Raw genomic sequence first — 27,416 nt, 5'->3', positions numbered from 1 at the left:
TATTTTCTTGTTTTATATTATTACTTTGAGCTAAGTTTCTTAATAGATTTTAATTAATTTAAGATCAAGGCTTTGGTTCATTGACTCTTCATCTGACTGTTGACGCAATAAATTCTCTTTCTGGCAAGCAATTGTTGGCACAATATTTCAGCCTTCCATACTTACGCATTTCAAGGAAGTGTAACTTGAGAATCCACTCAATCAGTTAATTAAACCTCTTGCTCATTGTGGAAATGGAGAAAATCGAACAAACAGAGAAATAAACACCGTTAAAGGAACAAGATAAAGTGTTTGCAAGAAAGGTATGTAATAAAGATCGCGCTTTAAACAAAAACGAAAAAAAGAATGTATAAAACGAAGTAAATGGAAAGCAAAAGACCCCTTTCTGTGTTCTCAATTAATTCCTCAACATTTTGATAATTCTAGGCAAAATGCAGCCTTGATTTACAGGTTTCCAATAATTTACAGAAAGAAGTGCCCGTTTCAGTTTGGTGGCTGTGTTACCAACTGGAGTTTATAAGGCGGTCTCATTCTCATCCGCTTCTATTCTTCTATGTACAGTCCTCAGATCAACCAAGTGACGCATTGTTGGTCTACCATGTGGACAATTCCACGGAGACTTGAGTCGTGATAGATTTTCAAGTATCTGAAACAATGAATTTTATATCTCGGGTCATGAAGCAACCAGAGGGAAGAACAATTTTTGGCCAAAAACTCCTGATAGCTGTTCTCAAGCAAGTTCTCAGAAATATGAAATGTTTTTCAGAGTTTTGGAGAAAAAATAAAGCTTTTTTTTGCATAAACTATCAAACAAACACTTCGAAACTAGAAATAGTATTTGGCCAAAATTCTTTTTACCTTTTTTCCCTTCTATATTAAGCTATTCAATTGCAGAAGTGCAACGCAGAGAGGATGATACCAAAGATACTATGATATGAGCATAAATTTCAAGACCACGGTAAAATGGACAAAAATACCTTTTGCATCTCATTTCTCCCAAGTGGATCTCCAATAACAATAGATGATTTGCAGGCACGTGATGCCAACATTGCACGAACTCTAGGAGGACATAGTGAATCGGCGGTATCATCCTTATAAGTACCCATCATGGAACATTCTTCCTGACTATCGGCAAGAATCGCAATGAGTTCTTTCACATCTGCAAGGACAATAAAGTATATTAAAAAAAGATGAGCCAAGTTTCTTAATGCAATAAAGCAGATGCAGGAGCTAACACGACTTGTCCCCCCTTACATTCTGTAGATTACATCAGGCCCCCCTTAATGCAAAGCGCATTCCAAATTATGAAGTTCTCTTTAGTTATTTTTTTATGATGCTCTTCTTAGCTATCTTATCAAGGATTGCCAACTTGTGTAGTCGTTTGTGAAGTTGCAACACAAAGATGAAACACTGACCAATGTCCTACTGACCAATGCATCTGAGTGATTACCTGCAACTCCAAAAGTTATATTTTTGCTGAAGGGAACTGCTTTTAGCTTAAATCGATGCCCTGGAGGAGCATGCAGATCCTCTTCCAATAGAAATCCATTTCTCCTGTGAGCCCAAAGACAGAAATGATATTGTCATCACTCTAAGAGAGGACATATCGGACCAAATAGTTTTTAACCTAATATGATTAGTAGTTTATCAAACAGAGAAGTGCCAGATGCCAAGATGATTCTGTGGACTGCATTTTGGCTGCTATATCACAAGATCTATTTATTTCATTGACCTCTATTTGATTAAGTAGATAAAGAACCTTCCAACTGTTAATTTTTGGCACTTCTATCTGACTTAAACCTAAAAGTCTTTTCTTACTCTTATTCTCATTTGAAATGTTTTCTTTTTCTTTTCTTTTTTAGTTTCTTCACCAAATTAGATATATCTGAAAATAGGTAAAAGGGAAACAGTAATACTCTCTATCTCTCTCTCTCTTTGTGCGCGTGTGTGTTAGGTGAAAGAGTGAAGACAACAGTCATTTTTTTTTCTTTTTTGACAAGGTAAAGTTTTATTGATAAAAAGTACCAAGTACAGAAACATAAAAGCACCAGACAACATCTACACAAACCTCCAATTACATCTTCCCTAGCAAATCCAAAAATTCCATATATTGATCCTTGTTTTCTAATATACAGCTCTTACACCAAAAAAACAAGTTATGCAGACAAGAGTTTTGATTCTAGAAATCTGATTTCTTATGTTCTCAAAACAAACATAGTTCTTCTCACTCCAGATGGTCCAAAATTACATAATGGGATAGTTCTCCAAATCTGCCTCATTTCCTTCCTTATCTTCTGTCCATGCCAGCTAGCCAATAGATTTCTAATGCTTGAAGGCATAACCCAAGTAACTCCACAAAGGTTCAAGAATAGCTCCCAACATTGCTTTGCAATTTTACAATGAATAAACAGATGGTTGACTGATTCCAAACCTTCTTCACACAGATAGCACCTATTGCTTAAATTGAAACCTCTTTTCTGCAAATTGTCTCGAGTTAAGCAGGCCTCTCTGATAACCAACCACTCAAAGCAGGCTACTTTAACAGGTGCCTTTGTACTCCATAGCATTTTCCATGGCCAATTAGATACGTAATGGTCTGCTTGTTTTTGAAGAAGTTTATAGTCACTATTGACAGAATACTTCATATTTGCGCTTGCTGTCCGAGCCATGGTGTCCTCCTTATTTTCCTCTATCATAACTGTGTCCATTAATTGAAAAAAATTGACGAACTTCTTCCATCTCCCAATCATTAAAATCTCTTCTAGAATTTATCTGCTAGCCATTGGAAGAATAATGCTCAGCCACACTTCCTTCTTTAGTGAGGGAGCAGTTGTATAAGGACAGAAATCTGTCTTTCAAGCTCACATCCCCACCCATACTTAGACCGGAATCTGATTTTTGTCTCCTTTTCCCAACTTTAATTTAGCATGTTGCTGAAATTCATTCCACAGTTTACTTATGCTGCTCCAGGTGCTCCCTTTGAGGAAATAATGATAACTGGAGGGCTCCATATTTCCTTCTTCTCATACTTGGCATTTATAAGATTCTTCCAGATGCTCTCTTTTCAATCATTACATCTCCATAACCATTTATAAGCAAGCTTTTATTATGGAATCTCAAGTTTCTAACTCCCAGTCCACCTCCTTTCTTAACAGTCATCACCTTTTGCCATTTGACCAGATGTAACTTCCTTTTTTCTGCATTAACTTCCCACAGAAAATTGCTCCTCATAGTATTCAGTTTCTTCTCCACACTCACCGGTATCTGAAATAAAGATATCAAATAAGTTGGAATCCCATCCATTACACTACTAACCAAGGTGAGTCTGCCTCTAAGGAATAAGTATTGCTTTTTCCATGGAATCAATTTTTTGCAACATCTATCAACTACCCCTTGCCAGATCCTCTGTTCGTTTTTCCTAGCACCCAATGGAAGCCCCAAATAAGATGTTGATAACTGCTCCACTTCACAGCGCATTAACTCGGCAAGATCACCTATACAATGTTCTGCATTAGTGCTAAACATGCTACTCTTTGCCAAATTCACCTTCAAACCCGTTACTGCTTCAAAGACTAGCAAGACCCCTTTGAGATAAAAGACTTTTTCTTCTTTAGCTTCACAAATCAGTAAGGAATCATCTGCATATAAAATATGCGAGATGACACAACTTGCATCACCCCTTCTTTCAATATTTAAGCCTTTAATCCACCCCAATTGTTCAGCTTTCTTTAGCATCTTGTGGGCTTCCATTAATAAGTACTAAAAATCTTACGGTAGAGATGCAATATTCAATCCATTTTATCCATTTCTCACCAAAATTCATCCGCCTCATGATATCCAATACACATGCCCAATTAATATGATCATATGTCTTTTCTAGCTCTAATTTATAGAGTACTCCTTGCTTTTTGTTTCTGATCAAATACTCCACACACTCATTTGCAACCATAGAAGCATCAACTATTTGCCTCCCCTTTATAAAAGCATTCTGATTATCAGAGATCAAATTTCCCATCACCACCTTGATCCTTTTTGCCAGAAGTTTAGCAATTATTTTATATACACTTCCTAGGAGGCTAATTGGCTTGTAGTCTTTTATTTCCCAGCATTTTTCTTTTTTGGTATCAAGGCAATAAATGTAGCATTAAAACTCTTAGTGAAATTACCTTCTTGAAAACAGAAAAAAATTACAGTGTTCCATACATTATTTTTTACTGTACTTCAACATTTCTGAAAGAAGTGGAGAGTAAAACCATCTGGACCTGGAGCTCTCCCTTAAAATAAACCGTTTCCACTTCTTCCATTGTAACAGGTCTTTATACCCATTCTTTCTCCTCCTCTGTCAGCTTGCTTAGATCGTCTCCTAATCATTTTTGCCTTCATGCTTCAGGTTCTCTAAACAAACTTTTATAAAATCCCAGAATAGGTTCCTTTATTAATATATCATCTTCAGTCAATTCACCTTCTATAACAATCTTGTCAATGCAGTTGTACCTTTTATGCACATTTGCCTGTTTATGAAAGAAACTGGTATTTCTATCTCCATGATCAATCCATAAACATCTGGACTTTTGTCTCCAAGACATTTCCTCTGCTTTGGCAATATTTTCTAGCTCACTTTGGATAGCACACCTTTTAGCCTCAACTTGATCAGAACTTTGAGTCAAAATTGCTCTTTGATCCAAGACTTCTATTTTTTCCGAAGCCTTAATTTTCCTTTCTATCAGATTGCCAAAGACCTTTCTATTCCACTTTTTCAAGTCTTTTTTCAATAATTTCAGCTTTTTAGCCAGGACTTCATCAGCTCTGCCAAGTACATTGTATGAGTTCCACCAATTATCAACCAAATCACTGAAATCTTTATGTTCAAGCCACATGTCCTCGAATTTAAAATAACCCGTTCCCTTACTCCAATCCCCACATTCTAGCAGAATGGGACAATTGTCTGAAGTAACCCTGGGCAACACTCTTTGTTTTAAGAGTTTAAATTGCTCATCCCATCGTTCAGCAAAAGAGGATTCTGTCTATTCTAGAGGACATGTACTATCCCCCCCCCCCTAAACCAAGTGTGTTTGCCACCATGAAGTGGAGGATCCAGTATCATCAATTAATCTGGAAAATTCCCTCATAGCTCTAGTGTTTCTCGCATTCCCTTTCTTTTCTGCTTCAAATCTGACCACATTAAAATCTCCAACAATAACCCATGGCTGTGAAATCAAGCCATAGATTGCACCCATCTCTTTCCACAAGCTCCTCCTTATCTTCCGATCACAAGGTGCATATACCCCTGTGAATGTGCAGTCAAAGGCAGTATTTCCTCCTCCATAAAAGGAGTACCAGAATGTTGTCCGACAATTTCTCCTTGCATTTCCATCTCCTTTTGTCCCAATACACCACAATTCTCCCACTATTTCCTTGAGCCTCCAATTTAACTCCAACTTGTTTAATACCTTCCTGAGTTAGACCACTTATCTTTGTTTCAAAAAGACAAACAATGTCTGCGTTCCAATTTCTGAAAAGCAAATCTACCCAGTTTCTTTTCTTTTTATCAACAACTTCATTAAGAAATAGCCAAAGCCCTCCTACCTTTGCCTCTACCAACACCCCCCCCCCCAAAATACATTTCCCTTTGAACTTCACCACAAATTCCAGCAAATTTTTTTCTCTCATATTTTTTGCCAGGAGAAATATGCGTTAGAGTGCAAAGAATGGGAGGAAAAGATAATATGCGTTAGGGTGCAAAGAATGGGAGGAAAAGATAATCATAACATTAGACCAACCAAATGAAGAAGAGAGTGTGATGTGACAAACTAGATAAAAGAATTAAACAACAAATGACATGTTTATTAATTCTGATTTAAGTTAAAAAGTAAAGGACTGCTTATCCCTGACAACTGACTGATTGGCTTAAGCATCAGTGCAGTCATGCTTTTGACTTTTCAAACAGGTTGATAAAGTTAAGGATAGCATGCAAAGGTTGAAATGATGTCATCTTAACCTCAGAAGTTGAACATAACCATACTGCAGATCTTTCAGGCAGAAACACAACCAAATGATGAAAAGAAATGCCAATAAGAATTCACCATAAACAAGAGCAATAAGGATTCTCAATCACCTGAAAGTATCATTGTGGATGGAAATAACTATTTCTTCTTCAGGCGATAACTCCATCTTCAAGGGCCTAGATTCAAGAAAAAAAGAATTACATTTGGAGCCAGGAATAAAAAGTTCTCAAGGGATGCAGAAAAGAAATATTACAACTTACAGCAGCTCCAATCAACAACAATTCTACTATAGAATATAGCATCACACCTTCAAAGATAACTGATATTAATTACAACCCATAACCCATCCCTGCTGCCAGGACAAAACAGATGATATGGGAGAACGATAAAGGTTCAGCAATCAGAGCAACTAGTCATCATGCATAAATAACTTATAAACATGTAATTTCACCTGCAATATTCCGAACAGATTGCATGACTCTCAATAGATCAACATGTCAAATGGAGTAGCATGTCAATTCGAGAACTTGCACCAATACAGTGCGGTTACATCCCACATTCGAGAAATGTCCAAAATTTCCAAGCCGGAGAATGTAAATGTAGTTGAGGGATATGAACTCAATTTTGAGAGGCCAACATAAATGCTAATTTATCATCTTTAGCATGAAATATGGAAAAGATGAATTACGAGGATTATAACTTTGACCTAGCATCTGCATGAGCCAACTTATGACATACATCAACCATACGGGCCTACTGATCTTACTTTTCAGATTATCTAGCCATGACACCAAGAAGAGAATATTTTGATTAATCCACTAGTTGTTCCGAGTTTCAACATCTAATGACTTCCCACATTACGGATGAAAGATAAAAGCAGAGATAATCACAAAATCATTCACCAAATCCTGCACCAACTCAAACCAGATAACAAGTTACTACTTTAAGATTGAAGCATCAAGATATGAGTTGGCATGTAAACTTGTTTAGTCGCTTTGAGTAAAAGTAGCTCAAATCCCATTCGAAGCAATTAAAGAAACAAAACACAAGGGACAAAAATAAAGTCTTCTCCCAGTCCCTGCTTTTAAAATTTATGCTGCTATTTTTATCGTGCAAAATGACTTATTGAGAAGGAAAAAGAGAAGGTAATCCCTTTATTCTTTTGGTCGAGTAAAGTAACATCAGTATAGATTTACCTTAATAAAAACACATCATTTTCCAGCTACTATTGTGTTGGAGGGATTGCATCTATCTTGATCCATTATGAACTTAAAAACAATCTTACACAAAACACATAGCAGGAGAATGAAGACCCTCACCGAAGCAAAGGTTGCTGATTCAAGATAGTTGACTGTGACAGACGCTCAAAATTATACTTCTCGTCTGCAGCATGCTGACCAACCAAAGAAAAATGAAAAAAAAGAGAGAGAGAGAGAGATCATCCAATTCAAATCACATAAGCAACATTCAAAAACCAAACTCAAATGATAGACTAATTTACTTTTACTACAGAGAGGTCAGTATACAAAAGCAACGGAATAATACCTGATCAACAATAAAAAGGTCCTCATCCAACTTGCCTATAATGAATCCAAGATTGAATTGCCCAATCACCTGCATAACCAAATTTTGAAGTTGAGAATTTTCAAATGCTGATACTAAAACTCTGCATTTCTGCTTAAACTACTAATGACAAAAGTAAACACGGACATGGAATGATTGCCAATTGCATGTAAATAAACTAGTGCTTGACCGCATTTAGTATTGGAAGCATGACAACCAAATAGCATGCAATAAAACTCACATTTTACAGATATATAGCACAAATACAGCTCCGCAAATACTAAGAAGTTCAAAAGAGTAGGTTTATATCAGCATATCCAAGAGAGGACGACAAAAATCACTTATTATGGACTAGCAAATCTGTTACAATAATTTAAGTCAGAACACTGAAGGTTTCATGGTGTAAAGAGAGGAAAAAGAGATCAGACAAATTCCAAAATGCAAATAGTGACTCCTGTCATGCCTTGGATTGGATTGATTTTACAAAGAATAGCTGAAATTGAAAATGAGTATTATCTAGCGTTAAATGAGGGAACATGTTCAGACTGCACTTCAGAGTTGCATTACGGAGTGAAGAAGTGGGTTTATAATACAGGTTTGCTTTTGAATACTAATGGATGAGTTTTGGACCTTCATTTTAGTAAAATCTTCTTTCTTGAAAAATCTCTCCAGCTCACTGGTAGCAGCAATCAAAGCCTTTTCCTTGGCCACTTCATTTTCTGATTCGGTGAGCTCCAGGGTAGCTGCAGCATAATCCCTACCGAAGCCAATTAAAGAATTTCTTTTAACTAATTGAAAGACCAAAAGCTCTTTTCCCAAGTCAAAGGAGATTACTGTATAGTACCTTTTTGTTTTCATTCTTTGAGATGTACGATTAAGGAGTTGCAATCTTGACAGTCTCTGCTTCCTTCTTGATATGAGGTCGTTCACACAAAATTGCAATGTCGAACCAATCTTTAAATCAGATGAAGCCTTAGGAGCATCCAAAGTCAGACTAGCAGGCTGTTCAATAGAAACAGCATCTACCATATTTTCTGACACATCGTGAATGTTGTTGCAAGTAGAATTAACAAGCACCGATTCAGTCACACATAACTCGTTCATTTGAACCTCATGCTCCTGAAAATGAAATGGTTCAAAACTAAAAGGACTAACAAAAATAGCATAGAGAATGAATTGAAATTGTCTCCTGTTGCAACTATAATTCTAATCCAACAAAGCAAGGATAGTTAAAAAAACTCAGAAAGGAAATATCTACTAGTTCTCTCTTACCTCCTCAAATTTTCCATTTTGTATACTATTTCCAGGCCGAATTAAATTATTTGTTTGATCAAGGACTGTATCCGTTCTTGACTGCTTCACTTGATGAAGAAATCTATCTATCTTTGTGAACTTGGAAGATCCAGACTTATCACTGGTTACTTCATCACACTTATCAGCCTTAACTGGATTATCTGGAGATCTTAAGGATGTCGTATCCTTCAAATAATTGTCTTCTCCTGAAGGACATAGAGTCAATCTATTTCTCAGGAGAGGTACCTCAGATAATGCAGTACTCATACTCTCGTGCTTTCTCTTATTTACTGTAACAAATTTGGTGAGTGATGACTGGACAATGGTTGCACGATCCACATAATGTGCATTATCGATACAGCTTTTATCTTTTGATCCTGGGGTGAGTGCTTGTCCATCAGCAGTAATCAGACCTCCGACTTCCTTCCAGGGACTTCTGGAACTGCGATTGTCTTTCTTCTTTCCATGGAATTGAAGACTGAAGTCTTTCTCTGTTGACCTGTTTCCATCATTTAACATGCCCGTGACAGAAGTATCTTTTAATTCCTTTAGAGGTTTTTTGAGATAGTGACCATCTTTATGTAGCTCCCCAATGCAGTCACCTTCCTGAGTATCATCGCTATCTGACAATAATTGCTTGGATTGAAACTGAAAGGCCTCGAGTTGGGAATGAGTGGATGTATGTTTTTCTTCAAAAACCTCTTGGAAACTATTAACAGCATAACTAGCATGATTTGATGAGTATATCTTCTCTAAAGCTTCTCTCAAAGAATGCAATATGGAGCCTTCATCGGACAGAAATATTTTTCTTTTATCAGGAGTTACGTTGACATCAAATGCTCTGGGTGGGATCGTGAAGTCCATGATTGCAATGGGATATTGTCGAGAGTTTGCACCTCTGTACAACTCATTGACAAGCTTGCCAACTTTTGGCATATCTACTGGCCGTCCATTCACAAAAAAGTATTGTCGATCCCCTATATTGCGTCCACTACCATAACCAGGCTTGGAAATGAATCCTTCAACTGTGCAACCATCAGAAGTACATACTTTAAGAGGCTCCAGACAAGTAAAGGTACTCATACCAAATACTGTTATGATGTTATCTTTCAGGGATCCACTTCCCTGAGTCTTCAGAACTACAGACTTTGCATTTCTTACAGCTGTGTTGGTGCAAACTATTCTGACTTCCTTAGAAATAAGAGCATAGGCCTAGGAGTGCAAGAAAGACAAAAAAAATAAATAACTTAAACAACTAAAGCATAAAAATACTTCTTCAACAGGATGTCATGCCTATAATCTCTTATTAAGATTAAAAATATTGACAAGAAAAAATTATATAAGAAGGCTAACATGGATGATTTGGTCACCAAGGTTATAGCAAAATGCGACTTAGAATTGCCAGAAGCAAAGGTTTTTTTTGATGAAGTAAATCAATTTCATTAAAGTGGGAAAATCTCCCTTATGATGTATACCAAAAAAACAGAGAACTTACACAAAAATATGGTTCTCTACAAATTGCACCCAATCTTCTATATAGACAGGAACCTCATTTTCCAAGGAAGATCTCTATTTTGCACAGTTGCATCCCTCTTAGAATTTGAGTTTATAAAGGGACTCAAATTCAGTCAGGTATTTCCAACTTACTTTAAGCATTTCCGATCGAAAAAAAGAGGAATATAAAAAGAATTAGCAGACATATAAAGAATATTCAAAAAACACTACAGCACAAACACAGCACAACTGCTAATATACAAATTCATCTACAATACGGTGTCAGTTAGATAATTATTCATTATCGAGATACCTCAAATAGAATGATTAATAATATATTTCCAATATAGTGAAGAAATTCTCTTCCTTTAACTCTTTTTTTTTTCCTTTTTTGGTTGAAATAAGTATGTTCAACAAATTTCTAAGTTTAAAAATCAATGTCCTCCAAAATGTCAAAGACAGGAGTGCTACTGTAACACATAAAAGTTTGGAGCTTGAAGTCTGAACCAACTTGAACTGAATCGAATTATACCACCACGAACTGTCCTACAGTTTTGAAGGCACCAGTTGAAATTTTGATCTTCAATTATTTAGTTGAATTACAATTAAATTCTTCCTAAGAAATCAGTAGCCAAAGGCAAGTAGATAATGCAGATTAAAGGCAACATACATTCAGCAATGTAATAAGCTTTCCATATTCCTTTCGGATGTTGCGGTGAAACTCTTTACTTCGCACTGGTAAAGTGGAGAACAACTTCTTAACAGTGACAGTGGTACCAACTTGGCGAGCTGTGTTCCTTTCAGCTAACAGAAGGCCCGAACGATCAAAAGTCAAGTGTGTCGCCACTTGCTCATTCTTTGTTCTTGTTTCAACCATCAAATCCCCTAAAGCACAAAGTGAACTCAATGCCTCCCCTCTAAATCCAAAAGTCGCTAATGACTGAAGATCAGGAAAATCTGATAGTTTTGAGGTATGATGTTTTAGCGTCAGTACCTTCAAAACCAAACACACACCACTTTGTACCATTAGACCAATTCTCAATGAACACGACAAACAGTGCACTTAATCAGCACAAACTAAGAAATATTAACAAACAGTGAAAAACAGCAGCAAGGGAGCTACAGAGGACAAGAGACAACCTTGATTGAAAATAGAGATTAGCATAGAGAAAGTTTAAATGTGATACATAAGGAAACACCACACATATATATACACAATTACACACACTGGCACACACATCTACATAAACACACACAAAACACACACATGACACATATACATAAAGACACACAAAACACACACAAGACACAAATTGATTGAAAATAGATAGTAGTATGGAGAAAGCCTACACACATACACATATACAGGCATAACCGCATAAGTGTGGGTGTCTGTATGCATAATACACACACACACACAGACACACACACAAAACACAATTTTACTGGCTTATTCACAAATAACAAGCAAATGGAAGAGAGAGTGACAAAAATTTAGGACAAGAGCAGAAAATAGAACGGCAAAGAGAGACCTTGAAATTGTGAGGCGAGATGCCACAACCGTTGTCGATAACCTGGAAGGATTCAGCGCCATAGTCTTTGAGCGAAACCTCGATGCTGGTGGCGCCGGCGTCCAAGCTGTTCTCAACCAACTCCTTGACGGCGGAGGAAAGGTCCAAAATAACTTGACCAGCACAAATTCTATGCACGACGCCCTTGTTTATGGGCTTTATAGTCGATGGTGAAGCTGCTGGTCCTCTGTCCATTTCAATGGTGCTCGATTACAGGGCAATGCCGGTACCTGTAAGGTATCAAATCGACTTCATGCTGAGAACTTAGGGATGCATATCTGCAATTTTTTAAGCTTTTAACTGATTATTGAGTAGTGGAGCTTCAAGGACCAGAAATTAAACCAAGCAACAAAACCCTATGGTTTCCATTTGATTACTGTTCAGAAAATCACTTATTGGCCGCCAAAAGAGAATCTATCCCGGATATAAAATATATTGAAACGAGGTAACGCAATGCTGTTGTGGTGTAGTTGGTTGTGACGTCGGTCTAACTCACTGAATGTATCCAGTTCAACTTCTGGCGACGCCACTAATATATATTTTAGTTGTATTTTTAACTCGATATCATTTGGACTTTGGTGTTTTTTCAAAAGAAATTGTATTGGTCTTAATTGAAAAAAGTTTACTCAAAAATATAGACGTGTCTTTGTATATTAAACATAGTTATGTTTCAAGTGCAAGTGATATATTTTCATTCAATTTTAGAAAATTATAGTAAAGTAGCAAGGTTCAAAGGAGCATCAAAGTTTGTTGGATGTGTACTTGCGCTTCAACTTGTCACTCGGTTAAAATGCTTGATTTACGCACACACTTGGTGTCTTTTAACCTTTGTTATCTTTCCTTCTCATGTCGAAGACAGAGAGATATACTATATATATTATGGTGCATATAAACGCAAACACCTTAAAGAGAGACACGAGCGGGCACTCTACCTTTCGCGGAATCAGATTCGAATATGATTCTTCACCATTACATTTTCTAAAATGAAATCGTCTACCATCTTCTGGTCATTCTAATTTTTAAGTAGCAAATATTTGGTAGTTCCTCTTAAGCATGCTGATTTGTTGGTGCCCGAGAATTAAACACCATTAGGAACAATTTTCAAACAATCCCTTTCTACGAGCAATTGAACGAGCGAACCCTTTCTCTCATTTATATTGCAATCTTCCATATTTACCAACTGTAGACATGCCAGTGTATCACCGCAAATAAAAAATATACTTCTCCATGTTTCATTATAATGCTAAAAGAGTTATGTATACAAAAGATTAGAGAATTGCTGGACCAAATGTGTTTAATGAATCAAGCACATAAACAGAAGTTGATAATCAAAGTTAACCCCCCACAAGTACTCTTTACTCATAAGACCCCGTGTTGTTTGTTTCCCCAAGACTACTGCAATACAGGCACTTGACGCCAAAGAAATCTGTTGTGTGCCAGCACACAATCGGACTGGAGAGATACTATATTTCCAAAAAAATAAGAACCCCAACAATTTTCAAACGCTGCGAAACTTCTTTATCCGGAAAGAATTGAACAGAAAATGGAGGTCAGCACCCACGATTCATCTAGCAAAATTTGGCTCTTCATTTGTGTCATCTGCAAGCTGCATCCTTCATTCTTTTTTTATAGAAATCGTCCATAGGAGGTCAGATTCAGATTGCACTGTTACTATATTCTCTTTCACGATATTAGATGTACTGACTAAACCACCAAACCTTATTTCTGTCTTGTCTGAAATAAAGTCAAGTGAACACAAGTCAATCTAGTAGAAAAAGTAGATACCACCACTATGATGGCATCAAATCTGGAGAGAAATTTATCCTTCTTGTATTGAACCAAAAACAAATAGAGATATGCAGCACATAAGGCATCAACCTATAACAAATTGAGGCAGGTTGAGTCTAAACTACTATATTAAAAGTTAATAAGAAAAGAGTAGATGGAGCTGCTCACCCAAATTCCATTTGAGACCTGTGGTTGTGGTTCTTCTAGCAGCCGTTCCAATGGGTATGAGTCCACAATGTGGGCCCTCAACAGAGGACTGGATATGAATCTTGTGATGATGTGTACTCGGAAGAAGTTGGATGAGGCAATCATCAGAGAGAAGAATAATCGGCATGGACGAGAAACGACATATGACATTAATATTTCCCATCTCATGGTCAAACAATCCACCAAGTGCTCCGGTGGCTAGAATACACAACTGTAATTACACACAGATACAAGTCAATCCTACTTAAACTACATTACGGCATTTTTTCCAGTAATGGGGTCCTATAATCTTCTAATTGCTCTGAGATTATGCTAAATTGTATTTTGGCTCTCCCTGTGTGTGCTTGTAATTATCATCTTACTATGTTAGAGTTGTAATATTGCATCAGATTTGTGATCTTTATAATAGTGGCTTTTCTCTAATGTCAGTAGATCCACTCAAAATCATAATAATGGTAATCATAAAAAGACAATAACAAATATACTGTTCATTTTAATACCACTTTATACTTCGCCATCCTGTCAAATGTTTATCATTTGTCAACTTTTAGTTTGATCCAACACCCTTAGGTGGTGGTAGAGATGTTAATTAATTAATTATTCAATTGGTTACAAAATACTTTACTATATTTTTTTAGCAAAGGTAATAGAAGTTTGATCAATCATGCTTACAAGTAGAAAACTTCCACTATATATGAAAAGTCATATCACATTTTTTTCCATAATAACCTTACAACATACCCTACTAGAGAGGACAAGGAAGATTTTTTTTTTGATAAGGTAAATTGTATTAATCAAAAGGGGGAGAACTCCCGTATACAAGAAGTATACCAAAAAGTAGAAAATTTACATAAGAATATGATTCTTTACAAAAGACGCCCAATCTTCTATACAAATAGGGGCTATATAAGTGTACTAAAAAGCGATCAAAGATAAAAGACTATTCTTAAGATGTGAAAAAAGGAGACTCAATCCCCTCACAAACCCTATCTCTAAGAATCACAAGATGGCTGGGGCCTGTCTTGCCCATATAACAGTGTCAATAAATCTTAGAGCTCCGCAATCTCTCAATCTTGCATGTTCCTTCTAAATGAGAGGTCTCATACTACCTCCCCCCCCCTTCATGCTCCTTACGAATCTGTTGGACCATCAATTCCTTCTGGTTTGAAACTTTGAAGATGTGGGGAAGGAAACCCTCAGAGTATCCTCTCCACACCACCTATGATTCCAAAAGCTGATTCTCCTTCCATCTCCCACCCTGTGAGAGATGTTGCCACTGAAGGATGTTCCTCCACATGCCACACCCGAAAGGTGTTGTGATAGCATTGGTCCTCCAACCCCCTCCCGTGGAATCGTACTTTTCTATTATGACCTCCTTCCATAGAGTATGCTCTTCTACCCCGAATCTCCACAACCATTTCCCCAATAAAGCTCTGTTGAATACCCTAAGATCTTTTACTCCAAGTCCACCCCACTTCTTTGGGGAAGTGACTGTCTGCCAATTCACTAGATCATACTTTCTAGTTCCATTCGCTGCATCTGAAAGAAAATTCCTTGGAAGCCACTCTAGTTTTTCTGTGATGCTCACAAGAGCTTACAACAAGGACAAGTAATAGGTGGGCATACTCGATAAAGTGCTTTTAATGAGCACTTCCTTTTGACAAGTACCGTTTTTGTCAGCCTGCTAATCTTTTTTCAACCCTTTCGATCACTGGATTCCAAACTGTACTATCCTTATGTGAAGCGCCCAATGGGAGACACAGGTAAGTAGTAGGAAGGGAGCCCACCTTACATCTGATAACATAAGACAAAGCATCAATATTAGCAACCTTACCCACCGAAAAAATCTCACACTTGCCGAGGTTGATTTTGAGACCTGATACTATCTGAAACCACTGCAAGACCTGCTTCAGGTAGGTCAACTGATCCATATCGGGATCACAGAAAACCAGAGTGTCATCTGCAAAAAGCAAATGAGAGACTCTTCGGGCACTGGGCACCCCGATCGGAGCTGAGAATCCTCTCAAGAAGCCTTCGCTCGCCGCACGATCCATCATTTTACTCAAAGCATCCATCACTAGAATGAATAGCATGGGGGATAGCGGGTCACCTGAGACCCCTGGAGCTGTCAAAGAAACCACACGGGCTACCATTAACCAGGACAGAGAATCTGACTAAGAAAATGCAGAACTTGATCCATCCCCTCCATCTTGCCCCAAACCTCATCCGCATCATAATGAAATCCAAGAACTCCCAATTGACATGGTCGAAAGCCTTCTCAAGGTCCAACTTTCATAGTAAGTCGGGACCTCTATTTTTCTTTCTAGAGTCTACAAGTTCATTTGCCATCAAAGCTGCATCCAGGATCTGCCTACCTTCCACAAACGCATACCTTCCACAAACGCATTCTGGGAGGACGAAACAAACACGTCAAAAACCTTCTTGAGTCTGTTGGAAAGCACTTTAGAAATAATCTTGTAAATTCTCCCCACGAGACTAATAGGGCTATAGTCACTGATACAAGATGCACCTTCTTTCTTAGGCACAATAGTAATGAAAGAAGCATTGATACTTCTCTTGAAAACACCATTCACATGGAACTATTCAATGGCTTCCATCAACTCCCCCTTGATGGTGTCCCAACAGAGCTGGAAGAAGGCCAAGGAGAAACCATCAGGGCCAGGGGCCTTATCACCAGCACAACTCGACACAGCCCTCGTGCACCTCCTCCTCCTCGAAAGCCCTTTCTAGCCACTCACTATCTCCCTCCCCTATGTGGTTGAACTCTGTTCCCCCAAAGTCGGCCTCCAACTAACTTCCTCTTTGTATAAGTTCTCATAAAACCCCACTATCGCTCCTTTTACCTCCTCCTCTCCCTCAATCCTCACCCTATCCACAAAAGGACTCTGTCGCACCTCCTTTTTTCTGCGCCCGCGGGGGCGCGTGGGGAGTTTTCTCCAATTAAAGGACAGTCGAAACGGGATTTGTTTATTTGTTTCAGAGTCGCCACCTGGGAATTTTAAGGCATCCCAAGTCACCGGTTTTAATCCCTGAATCGAGGAGAATATGACTCTGTTTGTTATTCTGCGAACCAGAAATCCTGAGTAAGGAATTCTGTTAATTCGGGAGAAGGTGTTAGGCATTCCCAAATTCCGTGGTTCTAGCACGGTCGCTTAACCATTTTTATATTTGGCTTAATTATCTTGATTTACTAAATACCCTTTTTCTTGTTACCTGATTTTATTACCGCTTTTGTTTAGATTGTTTACAATTATATAAACGAATCACGCGTACGTATATTCGTATTATATACCTTTTATAATTGTAGAGAATCGTGTCACGCATACGTGTACACAAAAAGGTTGATAATATTTTTTATATTTTTATTATAAAAAAAACCATACGTTCAAAATTAAAAATAAAATTAAGAACATCGTCGCCCTTGTATGATTAAACAATGAACTGCACATCTCGGGTTTTTAGGAAATTAATTTGTTATTCTCCGAAAAATCCCTTTTATTAAATATTCGCTCGAAGTTGCGCGAACGCATAATCCGAATTGCTTTTAGAAATATAATCAGGTTACGCGAACGTATCCCTAATCACAAAAATATTCTTGATGGTAGTATAAATTTGTTTACAAATTGTTTATTACATCCATATTATTTTTATGTGAAAATCATGAGAAATCCCCATTTGAGATGCCCTTAAATTCTTTGAAAAGAATTCACAATTTATTAAATGTTGACCGCTGATTATATTTTTACGTGTGAATTATATTCTTCCGAGCCATTCAAATTTTAGGAGTAAAAATAAACAAAGTGTGATTAATACTACCATTTTTCTCGTAAATCCAATATATGTATACCCAAAAAGTGAATTGCATATGAAACTAAAAAAATTGATTTATGAAAGGAAGAGATGTTTTCGAAGAATTTTCATTATTTTATTTGTAACGAATGCTATATTACATTCTTAAAATTGTTACAATTTATAAGCCTAATCTCCTTCCACATCACTTGTTCTTAATCCGATATGCATGATTATTTTAGTTAATTCTGCTTATGATTGAGTTTGGGATATACCTAATCGAAACGATTTTATTCTCAACCTATGCGAACTATTAGCAAACACTAACTTTACACGTAAAAAAAAATTGTTGACTTATTGTTTACATTATTTTTTAAAGAAATGAGGTGATTGCATTCAAATAACTAGGCCATTTGTTATTAAGAAAAGAACTAATCTACCTGTTGTCTTTAATAAGACGATATCATATATAACATGAATATACCCCTACACCATTCACCATATTCCAACATTGTGAACCTAACGGATTTTATCAATGCATCTTTCGACTATTGATTATAAACATAACCATTATTACGCCATATATGAACAAAATGCAACCAACATCATCTAGCCTTAAACCACAACCAAATAATTAACAAAATATGCTAACAATGTATTTTCTTGACATTTCCATACTATTATGTACCTAACTAACAATGTCACAAGACTTAATTAATGGCCAACTTTATGCCATGTTCCCTATCTTGACAATTCAGATATAACTATACTAATGAGATTTCGAAATGGATAACATTATTACAAAGCTTTTATACGAATTTCAAAATAAGATAATTAACTTATAGCCATCGTGTCGAACTCACTACTAGTTAACCAACATGAAACAAAGCTGAAATTTAAACTAACGAACTTAAATGTATAGAAGACAGAATTACAATTCGAGCTTCATTTATTTGTCATGTTGAAAGCTTTGCATGACATGAGTTTACAGATATGTACCTGGAAATGAAGGTAGAAGAAGTAAATTTCAGCAGTGACAGCAGTAACAAAATCAGCAGAAAATGCCAGTATTTCCACAGATTTGAGCAACAATACAGAACCCGAGAACCCAGACACAACGTAGAATGACTCTTTAAGAAATTTCAGACTTTAAACTCAACAATGGGATTTGAACAAATCCAGACAGATAAAACACAGTATTTCTGATTTTTCAAGACTTAGGAGAAGGCAAACTAACAATTTCAATCTCAGAAATTCAACCTTAACACTAGCTTATATTGTAGAAATCTGTTTTTTCCTGCTTCTGATTTTTCTTTCTTTATTTCTGTTTTCTTTCTTTTTCTTGAATCAGATTTCTATTTCTGCTTCTGTGTGTTTTTTCTCTCTCTTAATTTCTGTCCAGATTTTCTCTCTGTCTCTCTCTGTGTATATGTATTTCTGTGTGTATTAAAATCTCAGTCCCTCTCTCTTAAAATCTGCCCCTTCTTTATAAACAGATCCCTGTATTTATACAGGTCTGCCCCTTTTCCTTTCAGTGCTGCCTGGACCCCCTTCTTCTTTTAAAAATCAGAAAATCCCATTAAAATCTGCTTTTACTACTTTAAATCCCATTAAGTGATCTTATCCTGATTTTCAGCATCCCCATTATCCTTTGTTTCCCATTATCCTATTAGATTATAGCCATTAACAATCCACCAACAGCACACTAACATTATCATATGACTTTCACTATTTCATTCCCAAAACACCCCTGAAATCCTACTGTTATTACTGTCCTTAATACAAAAATCAGAATCTAGTACAAAACATATTTAAAAATTTGTTCAAACTTAATTATCAACCTGATTTAAAACAGCTATAACCAATTCTCTTAAGTTCTGGACTGAATCTTAACTGAGAATGCAATTTTCTAACACAATTGTATCTAATCAACATTTGTGAAATTGAATTTAAACCTAACATCACAACAACATCACACAGAATTCAACAGAACAATTTAAACTGAATTTGAAATATGTATGAATGCAGGGGCATTGTCAGTATATTGACACTGCCTGAAACCAACTGCTCAGAAATTAATACACAAATGTTTGATAAACTTTCTGACTTATTAAACAAGAACCAACTAATTAGCAAGAACTAATTAACTGATTACAACAACATGATAATAGTCAATCAAAACAGGTGAGCAGGTTATTACAATGCATTATCATAAACGGGAATTCATAATGTAACTAATCGACGAACTTAATCGAGTCGATTACACACATTGTAAACAAACATAACCAACAGAAACAATTCACTTATTTGATCAAATATACGGGTATGAGACAGAATCACAGAATTTAAATAAATAAAAATGTGAAAAATAAATTACACAAGCTACTGAAACAGGCAACAATATACACATAGGATACAAAAAGAAATAAGAAAAATACCTCTGAATCTTTAAATTTACACGGACTCAAGCTTGACTTTGAATTCGGACCTTTTTGAGGCTGAACAGACTTTATTCGAAGTATTCTCAATTGAGAATACCTCGATTAAAGTCTCTTAGACCTCAATCCCTTATTTAATTCGGGCAAATTCCATGTTTTGAAATTTTTAGGGTTTCTGATTCTTGGATCTTAAATTCGAACACTTCTGGGCAGATTCGAAGGGAACCAAAGATGACACAAGGGTGAGGGAAGCCTAGGGGTCATTTGGTGTTAGTTTGGAACGAATCTGAGTGAGTTCATGTTTGGTTCGAACCTTCAAAAGAAGATTCGAAGAACTCTGAGGTGATTCGAGCCAAACAAATACCAGATCCATAGCTAAGGTAGTTAGGGGAAGCTACGGTGTTAATTTGGAAGTCATCGGAGAAGGTTGGGTTTTCATACCAACCTTCAATCGAAGATTCGAGACTATGTGGTCTGATTCGAGGGAAACTAACCCCGGATCCGTAAAGAGGGGGTTGTGGGGAGTCGAGGGTGTTAAGGTGGGGTTGTTTGGACTACCGGAACCGCCGTGAGGCGATTTCCGGTAGGCGGTGTACGGTGGTAAATGGCGGAGTTCATCAGACCTCTTGAAAGAGATGATGAACAGGACACAGGGGTGGGGTATTTGGTTTGGGGGGCTGGGGTGTGGATTAGAGTTATATACGAGTGAGGTGGATTGATCTCATCCGTTGGATCAATTAAGATGCACGGTTAAGATCAGTTCATTAAACCAAACGTTGTCGTTTGGTTAAAGGTTGGGGTCAGGCTGGATTGGGGCAGTGGGTCGGGTAAGGGTTACGGGTATGGTCAAAACTCTAGAGCCCTTGGATCAAATACACTGAACGGATCTGATTAAATATGACCATACGTCGCTGTTTGGTTTAGTGAAAGAGCTGAACTGGACCGTTAGATCAACTTGATCAACGGTCCAGATAAACATACCAATACGACGTCGTTGACTGTCTGGAAATCAGCTAAATGGGTACCATCAAAACGACGTAGCTTCTGCCCTATACTACGTCGTTTGATGTCTTTTGGGTTGACAGATCTGGGCTGGGTAAATGCTTTGCTTTGGGCCTGAATTTTTTGTTAATTAAAACGGCCCAATCCGTTTTTCTTTACACCTTAATTCCTAATTTTAATTTATAAAAAATCTAAATTACCCTTTAAAAATATTAATTACCTTTTATTAATACATAGACAAAACATTAGTCACACAATGACAAAATTAAATGACCAAAATAAGATAAATGCCTATTTTTGTGATTTTCTTTAAATTAACTCTTAAATGCATAATTAAATCCTAATTATGCATGCAACATGTGTTTTTATTTTATTTTTCATTTTAACAAACAAAGTAGACATTTACGGACATAACACAAATATTTAATAAATGCCACACAAATTCTAAAAATTGCACACTAAGCAAAAATTGTTTTATTATTATTTTTTATTTATTTTGGAGTAATTTTCGTGAGGCAAAAATCACGTGCTCACAGCTTCCCCTCTTTGTGCGGAAACTCGAAGAGTTTTCGTGCAAAGATAAAGTGAGCGGATACGAGCGATTTTTTCCCGTTCAAATACTCCGTGGGAAGCATTTTTTGAAAGATTTGACCGAACCTTTGCTTCAAAGGTTTCCTACATATCCTTGGCTATAAAGGAATCAGGTCAATGTAGTTCGGGAAGTTTTGGGTAGCTGGGACTACCATGAGACTGTGATGTTACTGCTGTTTTGTGCTGCTTTTACTGCTTGCTGACCTCCTTATTACACCTTGCTTCAAAGGTAAAACAAAAGCTAAACTAGACTATGGTATATAAATTACAGATCTTATCTAGATCATGCCCTTGCGTTTCTTGTAGTCTTGATGTCTTGGTGACTTTTGGGCATCTTTTGCTTCTGACTTGTTCCGCATTTCCTTTCATTGTGCCTCGTATTTCCTTTATTTGTTTGGGAATCTTGTTGTTTCTTGCTGGGGATTTGGTTGGACTCCTCTACTTTATTGACTTTACGTGTGCTCCTTTCTCACATGGGCGGGCTTTTGACTTCATCCGTAATGTCAAACTACATTGCCATTCTGTTCTTCAGGTGGGCGCCTGACTGCTGATCCTTCAATTGTATTCCCTTATTCTCCAGGTGGACGCCTGATTGCCTTTTCGATTCTTCATCCTCATTCTCCAGGTGGACGCCTGATTTCTTCTTTAATTCCTCATCCTCATTCTCCAGGTGGACGCCTGATTTCTTCTTTGATTCTTCATCCTCATTCTCCAGGTGGACGCCTGATTTCTTCTTTATCTCTTCATCCTCATTCTCCAGGTGGACGCCTGATTTCTTCTTCAATTCTTCATCCTCATTCTCCAGGTGGACGCCTGATTTCTTCTTTAATTCTTCATCCTCATTCTCCAGGTGGACGCCTGATTTCTTCTTTAATTCTTCATCCTCATTCTCCAGGTGGACGCCTGATTTCTTCTTCAATTCTTCATCCTCATTCTCCAGGTGGACGCCTGACTTCTTCTTAAATTTTTCATCCTCATTCTCCAGGTGGACACCTGATTTCTTCTTTAATTCTTCATCCTCATTCTCCAGGTGGACGCCTGACTTCTTCTTAAATTTTTCATCCTCATTCTCCAGGTGGACGCCTGATTTCTTCTTTAATTCTTCATCCTCATTCTCCAGGTGGACGCCTGACTTCTTCTTAAATTCTTCATCCTCATTCTCCAGGTGGACGCCTGACTTCTTCTTAAATTCTTCATCCTCATTCTCCAGGTGGACGCCTGATTTCTTCTTTAATTCTTCATCCTCATTCTCCAGGTGGACGCCTGACTTCTTCTTAAATTCTTCATCCTCATTCTCCAGGTGGACGCCTGATTTCTTCTTCAATTCTTCATCCTCATTCTCCAGGTGGACGCCTGATTTCTTCTTCAATTCTTCATCCTCATTCTCCAGGTGGAAGACGCCTGATTTCTTCTTTAATTCTTCATCCTCATTCTCCAGGTGGACGCCTGATTTCTTCTTTATCTCTTCATCCTCATTCTCCAGGTGGACGCCTGATTTCTTCTTTATCTCTCATCCTCATTCTCCAGGTGGACGCCTGATTTCTTCTTTATCTCTTCATCCTCATTCTCCAGGTGGACGCCTGATTTCTTCTTTAATTCTTTCTCCGGGTGTTTCCTGACACAAAATGTTGTTTTTGCCCATGTTTCAAATCACAGAAAACTTCGTTAGTTTAAAGCAGGGTGGTTAACTGGGGCATTCTTGTCGACGGTGGGGTTTCTCTTCGTCTTGTTTTATTGCCTTGGAATGGTTGAGAAGACTATTTTGTCCTTGTAATTGATCCTTGACTATAGGATCCCCAACTGTTGTTTTCACTTCAAACCTTTTCAACTGTAATCATATGACTCTCCTGACATTGCTGAACCACTTTTGATTCCACTTTTCTTACACCCATAACTTATTTTTTTTATTTTTATCCTATTACCTCCTGCCCATCATGGCCGTATTTTTGTCCTATGCAATCTTGAATCTTGGTAGTATACCTTGACATTCCTTCTTATTTGTTTGGAACAAAACTCATCTCAAAAACTTTAGAAGAGTAAGATTATCAGTGACGAAAACATGACGATTTCGAAAATCTAGAATGAAAAGAAAAATCCAAATTTGGATGACTGTTGGAAAAGGAATAAAAAACTTATCTGATTGGGATCACTGGCACCAATGATCAGGGTATGCATTTTGGATTAATCAACCCAGTCTTTTTAACCAATCTCTTTTCCAATTGTTTCATTTCGTTTTCCCAAAATTTCCGCAACCCAATTTTACTTTTGCTAATTTACAAACCTTGTTCGACTTGCAGCATCTAAAAGAGTTTTCACCGACAAACCTTTCTCATTTGTTCATTTCTTAATTCCTTTTCGCCTTATGGTGCCTGCGAAGGTTTTCACCAATAAGACTCTCTCATTTTTCTTTCTCTCAGCTTCCGTCGCCTCATGGTGCCCGTGAGGGTTTTCACCTATAAGACTCTCTCATTTTCATTACTTCTTCTTGTTTGGACCAAAGTGTTATGAATCATCTTCATTTGTTTGACTCGGCGTTCTTTCTAAAATTGGTCGAAAGGTCTTTTGGTATGTGGTTGGAACGAAAAGGTATCAAAAGTTAAACAGTTTTGATATGGGTTTAAAATTACAACTCTTGGAATCTTTTTCTTATTTCCAATACAATTCCTGCCCCAGTTTCTTGATTGGGGTCTCTTGATGTTTCTTTTTGTGCACATTATGCATATCGTATACCCTATGACCGAGTCGTGAGGCGCCTACGTATCCTTCTTTGAGGAATCAGGTCAAACGTAGTTCATTACAATAATAGTGATTTTTTTTTATATTGTTCATATTTGATTTTCATTGATTCCAAGAGAGGGTAGGAAAGAAACAAATGTGGCTCAAAGGGGAAGCAAAGGGTATAGTGTTTGGATAGCAGAATAAATTGCTTTTGTCATTCCAATCTTCGAAATAATGCCGAATACAAACATTTAATAATTATACCAAAAAATCATGCATAATATCTCTTTACCATATCAGAATTGATAGCCATGTCTATGCATTTTCCTTCGATATCTATTAAACATAGTGCACCATTCGATAATACTCTGGTCACAATGAATGGTCCTTGCCAATTCGGGGCAAATTTGCCTTTTGCCTCAACCTGATGTGGAAGAATACGTATTAGCACATGTTGACCCACTTCAAACTTCCGGGGACGCACCTTTTTGTTGTATGCTCTTGCTATTCTTCTTTGATACAATTGGCCATGACACACTGCGGCCAATCGTTTTTCATCAATTAAATTTAATTGTTCCAGACGGGTTTTGACCCATTCATCATCATCAATCTTTGCTTCGGCGATGATCCGAAGGGAAGGAATTTCAACTTCTGCAGGAATTACTGCCTCAGTGCCATATACCAACAAATAAGGAGTTGCTCCTACTGAAGTGCGAACAGTAGTGCGATATCCCAATAACGCAAATGGTAGTTTTTCGTGCCATTGTCTTGAACCTTCTACCATTTTCCGAAGTATCTTCTTTATGTTTTTGTTGGCTGCCTCGACTGCTCCATTCGCCTTGGGCCGATATGGGGTAGAGTTGCGATGTGTAATCTTAAACTGTTGACATACTTCCTTCATTAAGTTACTGTTAAGATTAGCACCGTTATCTGTGATGATCACCTTTGGGATTCCGAATCGACATATGATATTTGAGTGGACAAAATCGACCACAGCTTTCTTGGTCACTGATTTGAATGTTTTGGCCTCAACCCATTTGGTAAAATAATCAATGGCTACCAGAATGAACCTGTGCCCATTGGATGCTGCCGGCTCAATTGGTCCAATCACATCCATGCCCCAGGCGACGAAGGGCCACGGTGCCGACATTGTGTGCAACTCGGATGGTGGAGAATGAATCAAATCCCCGTGTATCTGGCATTGATGACACTTGCGCACAAAACTGATACAATCTCGCTCCATGGTAAGCCAATAGTAACCGGCTCGGAGGATTTTCTTTGCCAACACATATCCGCTCATGTGGGGTCCGCAAACTCCCGAATGTACTTCAGACATAACAGTTGTAGCTTGTCTGGCATCTATGCATCTTAATAATCCAAGGTCTGGTGTTCTTTTATACAAAACTCTTCCGCTTTAGAAGAATCCATTTGCCAATCGCCTAATGGTCCTCTTTTGATCTCCTGTGGCTTGTGCTGGATATATCCCCATTCTGATATATTCCTTGATGTCGTGGAACCATGGTTCACCGTCAAATTCCTCCTCAACCATATTGCAGTAAGCGTGCTGATCGTGGACTTGAATATGCAGTGGATCCACATAAGCTTTGTCCGGATGGTGCAACATTGATGCCAGGGTAGCCAATGCATCGGCAACCTCATTATGGATCCTTGGAATATGCCGGAACTCCACTGATTGAAACCGCTGACAAAGATCATGTAGACATTGTCGGTATGGTATGAGCTTCAAGTCTCGGGTTTCCCATTCTCCTTGAATTTGATGTACCAGAAGATCCGAATCTCCCATGACTAAGATTTCCTGGATACCCATGTCTGCGGCTAGCCTTAACCCCAAAATACAAGCTTCATATTCAGCCATATTATTGGTGCAATAAAATCGTAGTTGAGCCGTAACAGGATAGTGATGCCCTGTTTCAGAAATGATTACAGCTCCGATCCTGACTCCTTTCATGTTAGCGGCCCCATCAAAGAAAAGTTTCCAGCCAGATTTTTCAATTTGCTCCATCTTATCGATAATCATTATTTCTTCATCGGGAAAATAGGTTTTCAATGGCTCGTACTCCTCGTCGACCGGGTTTTCAGCTAAATGATCAGCCAGTGTTTGGGCTTTCATTGCAGTCCGAGTCACATAGATGATGTCAAATTCTGTGAGCAATATCTGCCACTTTGCAAGTCTCCCTGTTGGCATAGGCTTTTGAAAAATATATTTCAATAGATCCAGACGCGAAATGAGGTAAGTAGTGTAGGACGACAAATAGTGTTTCAACTTCTGAGCTACCCATGTTAGGGCGCAACATGTCTTCTCCAGATGAGTATACTTAACCTTATAAGATGTGAATTTCTTGCTAAGGTAGTAGATGGCTTGTTCTTTTCTGCCGGTGAGGTCATGTTGCCCTAATACACAACCAAATGAATTTTCCAAGACCGTCAAGTAAAGAATTAGAGGTCTTCCTGGCTCTGGCGGGACCAGCACGGGTGGGTTCGACAAGTATCCTTTTATCTTATCAAATGCTTCTTGACACTCATCGGTCCATTTGACCGCAGCATCCTTTTTCAACAATTTGAAAATAGGCTCACAGGTTGTCGTAAGCTGAGCAATAAACCTGCTGATGTAATTCAACCTTCCCAACAAACTCATTACTTTAGTTTTGTTCCTTGAAGGTGGCAATTCTTGGATGGATTTGATTTTTGATGGGTCTAGCTCGATGCCTCGCCGACTGACTATGAATCCCAGCAACTTTTCAGATGGAACTCCAAATGCGCATTTGGCAGGGTTAAGCTTGAGGTTGTACCTGCGAAGTCTTAAGAAGAATTTCCTCAGATCCCCAACGTGGTCGGCCTGATGTTTTGATTTTATGATCACATCGTCCACGCATACCTCAATCTCCTTGTGTATCATATCATGAAATACCGTGGTC

General features: G+C 37.7%; 2 protein-coding genes across 4 annotated transcripts in view; both read right to left on the bottom strand.

Moving 5' to 3' along the window:
* Positions 1–322: 322 nt before the first annotated feature.
* LOC104226501 (DNA mismatch repair protein PMS1-like) lies at positions 323–12,428 on the bottom strand. Of its 3 annotated transcripts, XM_070155877.1 has the most exons (11): positions 11,888–12,427; positions 11,026–11,349; positions 8,841–10,073; positions 8,413–8,687; positions 8,199–8,325; positions 7,551–7,619; positions 7,325–7,398; positions 6,116–6,181; positions 1,451–1,554; positions 978–1,159; positions 323–646 (listed from the first exon to the last, which is right to left on the bottom strand). In XM_070155877.1, exons 1-11 carry the CDS (start codon positions 12,119–12,121, stop codon positions 515–517), a joined length of 2,820 nt encoding a protein of 939 aa, XP_070011978.1. In that variant the 5' UTR covers positions 12,122–12,427; the 3' UTR covers positions 323–514. The 3 variants fall into 3 exon arrangements, 2 of the variants coding, with proteins under 2 accessions (XP_070011978.1, XP_070011979.1); XM_070155878.1 differs by lacking the exons at positions 323–646; positions 1,451–1,554 and having other exon boundaries at positions 988–1,159; positions 11,888–12,428; XR_011402143.1 differs by lacking the exons at positions 323–646; positions 978–1,159; positions 1,451–1,554 and having other exon boundaries at positions 6,127–6,181; positions 7,202–7,398; positions 11,888–12,428.
* A 1,075-nt stretch (positions 12,429–13,503) lies between these two features.
* Positions 13,504–27,416, bottom strand: part of LOC104230727 (thiamine pyrophosphokinase 2-like) — a 53,836-nt gene continuing 39,923 nt past the window's right edge. Inside the window, exons 5-6 of the mRNA XM_070156284.1 lie at positions 13,883–14,132; positions 13,504–13,660 (exon numbers count right to left, since the gene is read on the bottom strand). Coding sequence (XP_070012385.1) covers positions 13,542–13,660; positions 13,883–14,132 — 369 coding nt within the window. The 3' untranslated portion in view covers positions 13,504–13,541. The remainder of the gene's footprint in view (positions 13,661–13,882; positions 14,133–27,416) is intronic.

The sequence above is a fragment of the Nicotiana sylvestris genome, chromosome 9 (assembly GCF_000393655.2).
Source record: "Nicotiana sylvestris chromosome 9, ASM39365v2, whole genome shotgun sequence".
NCBI classification, from domain to species: domain Eukaryota; kingdom Viridiplantae; phylum Streptophyta; class Magnoliopsida; order Solanales; family Solanaceae; genus Nicotiana; species Nicotiana sylvestris.
Note: the sequence above shows the minus strand (reverse complement) of the source record. Positions and strands in the feature narration are given on the sequence as shown.

What these genes read in the sequence shown, in the direction of transcription:
- LOC104226501 (XM_070155877.1), bottom strand. Translation starts at nt 12,121, where the DNA reads ATGGACAGAGGACCAGCAGCTTCACCATCGACTATAAAGCCCATAAAC. An exon ending in AGCTTATTACATTGCTGAAT is followed by an intron (nt 10,074 to 11,025) that starts GTATGTTGCCTT and finishes TTGCACTCCTAG; the next exon opens with GCCTATGCTCTTATTTCTAA. An exon ending in GGAGAAATGAGATGCAAAAG is followed by an intron (nt 647 to 977) that starts GTATTTTTGTCC and finishes TCATTGTTTCAG; the next exon opens with ATACTTGAAAATCTATCACG.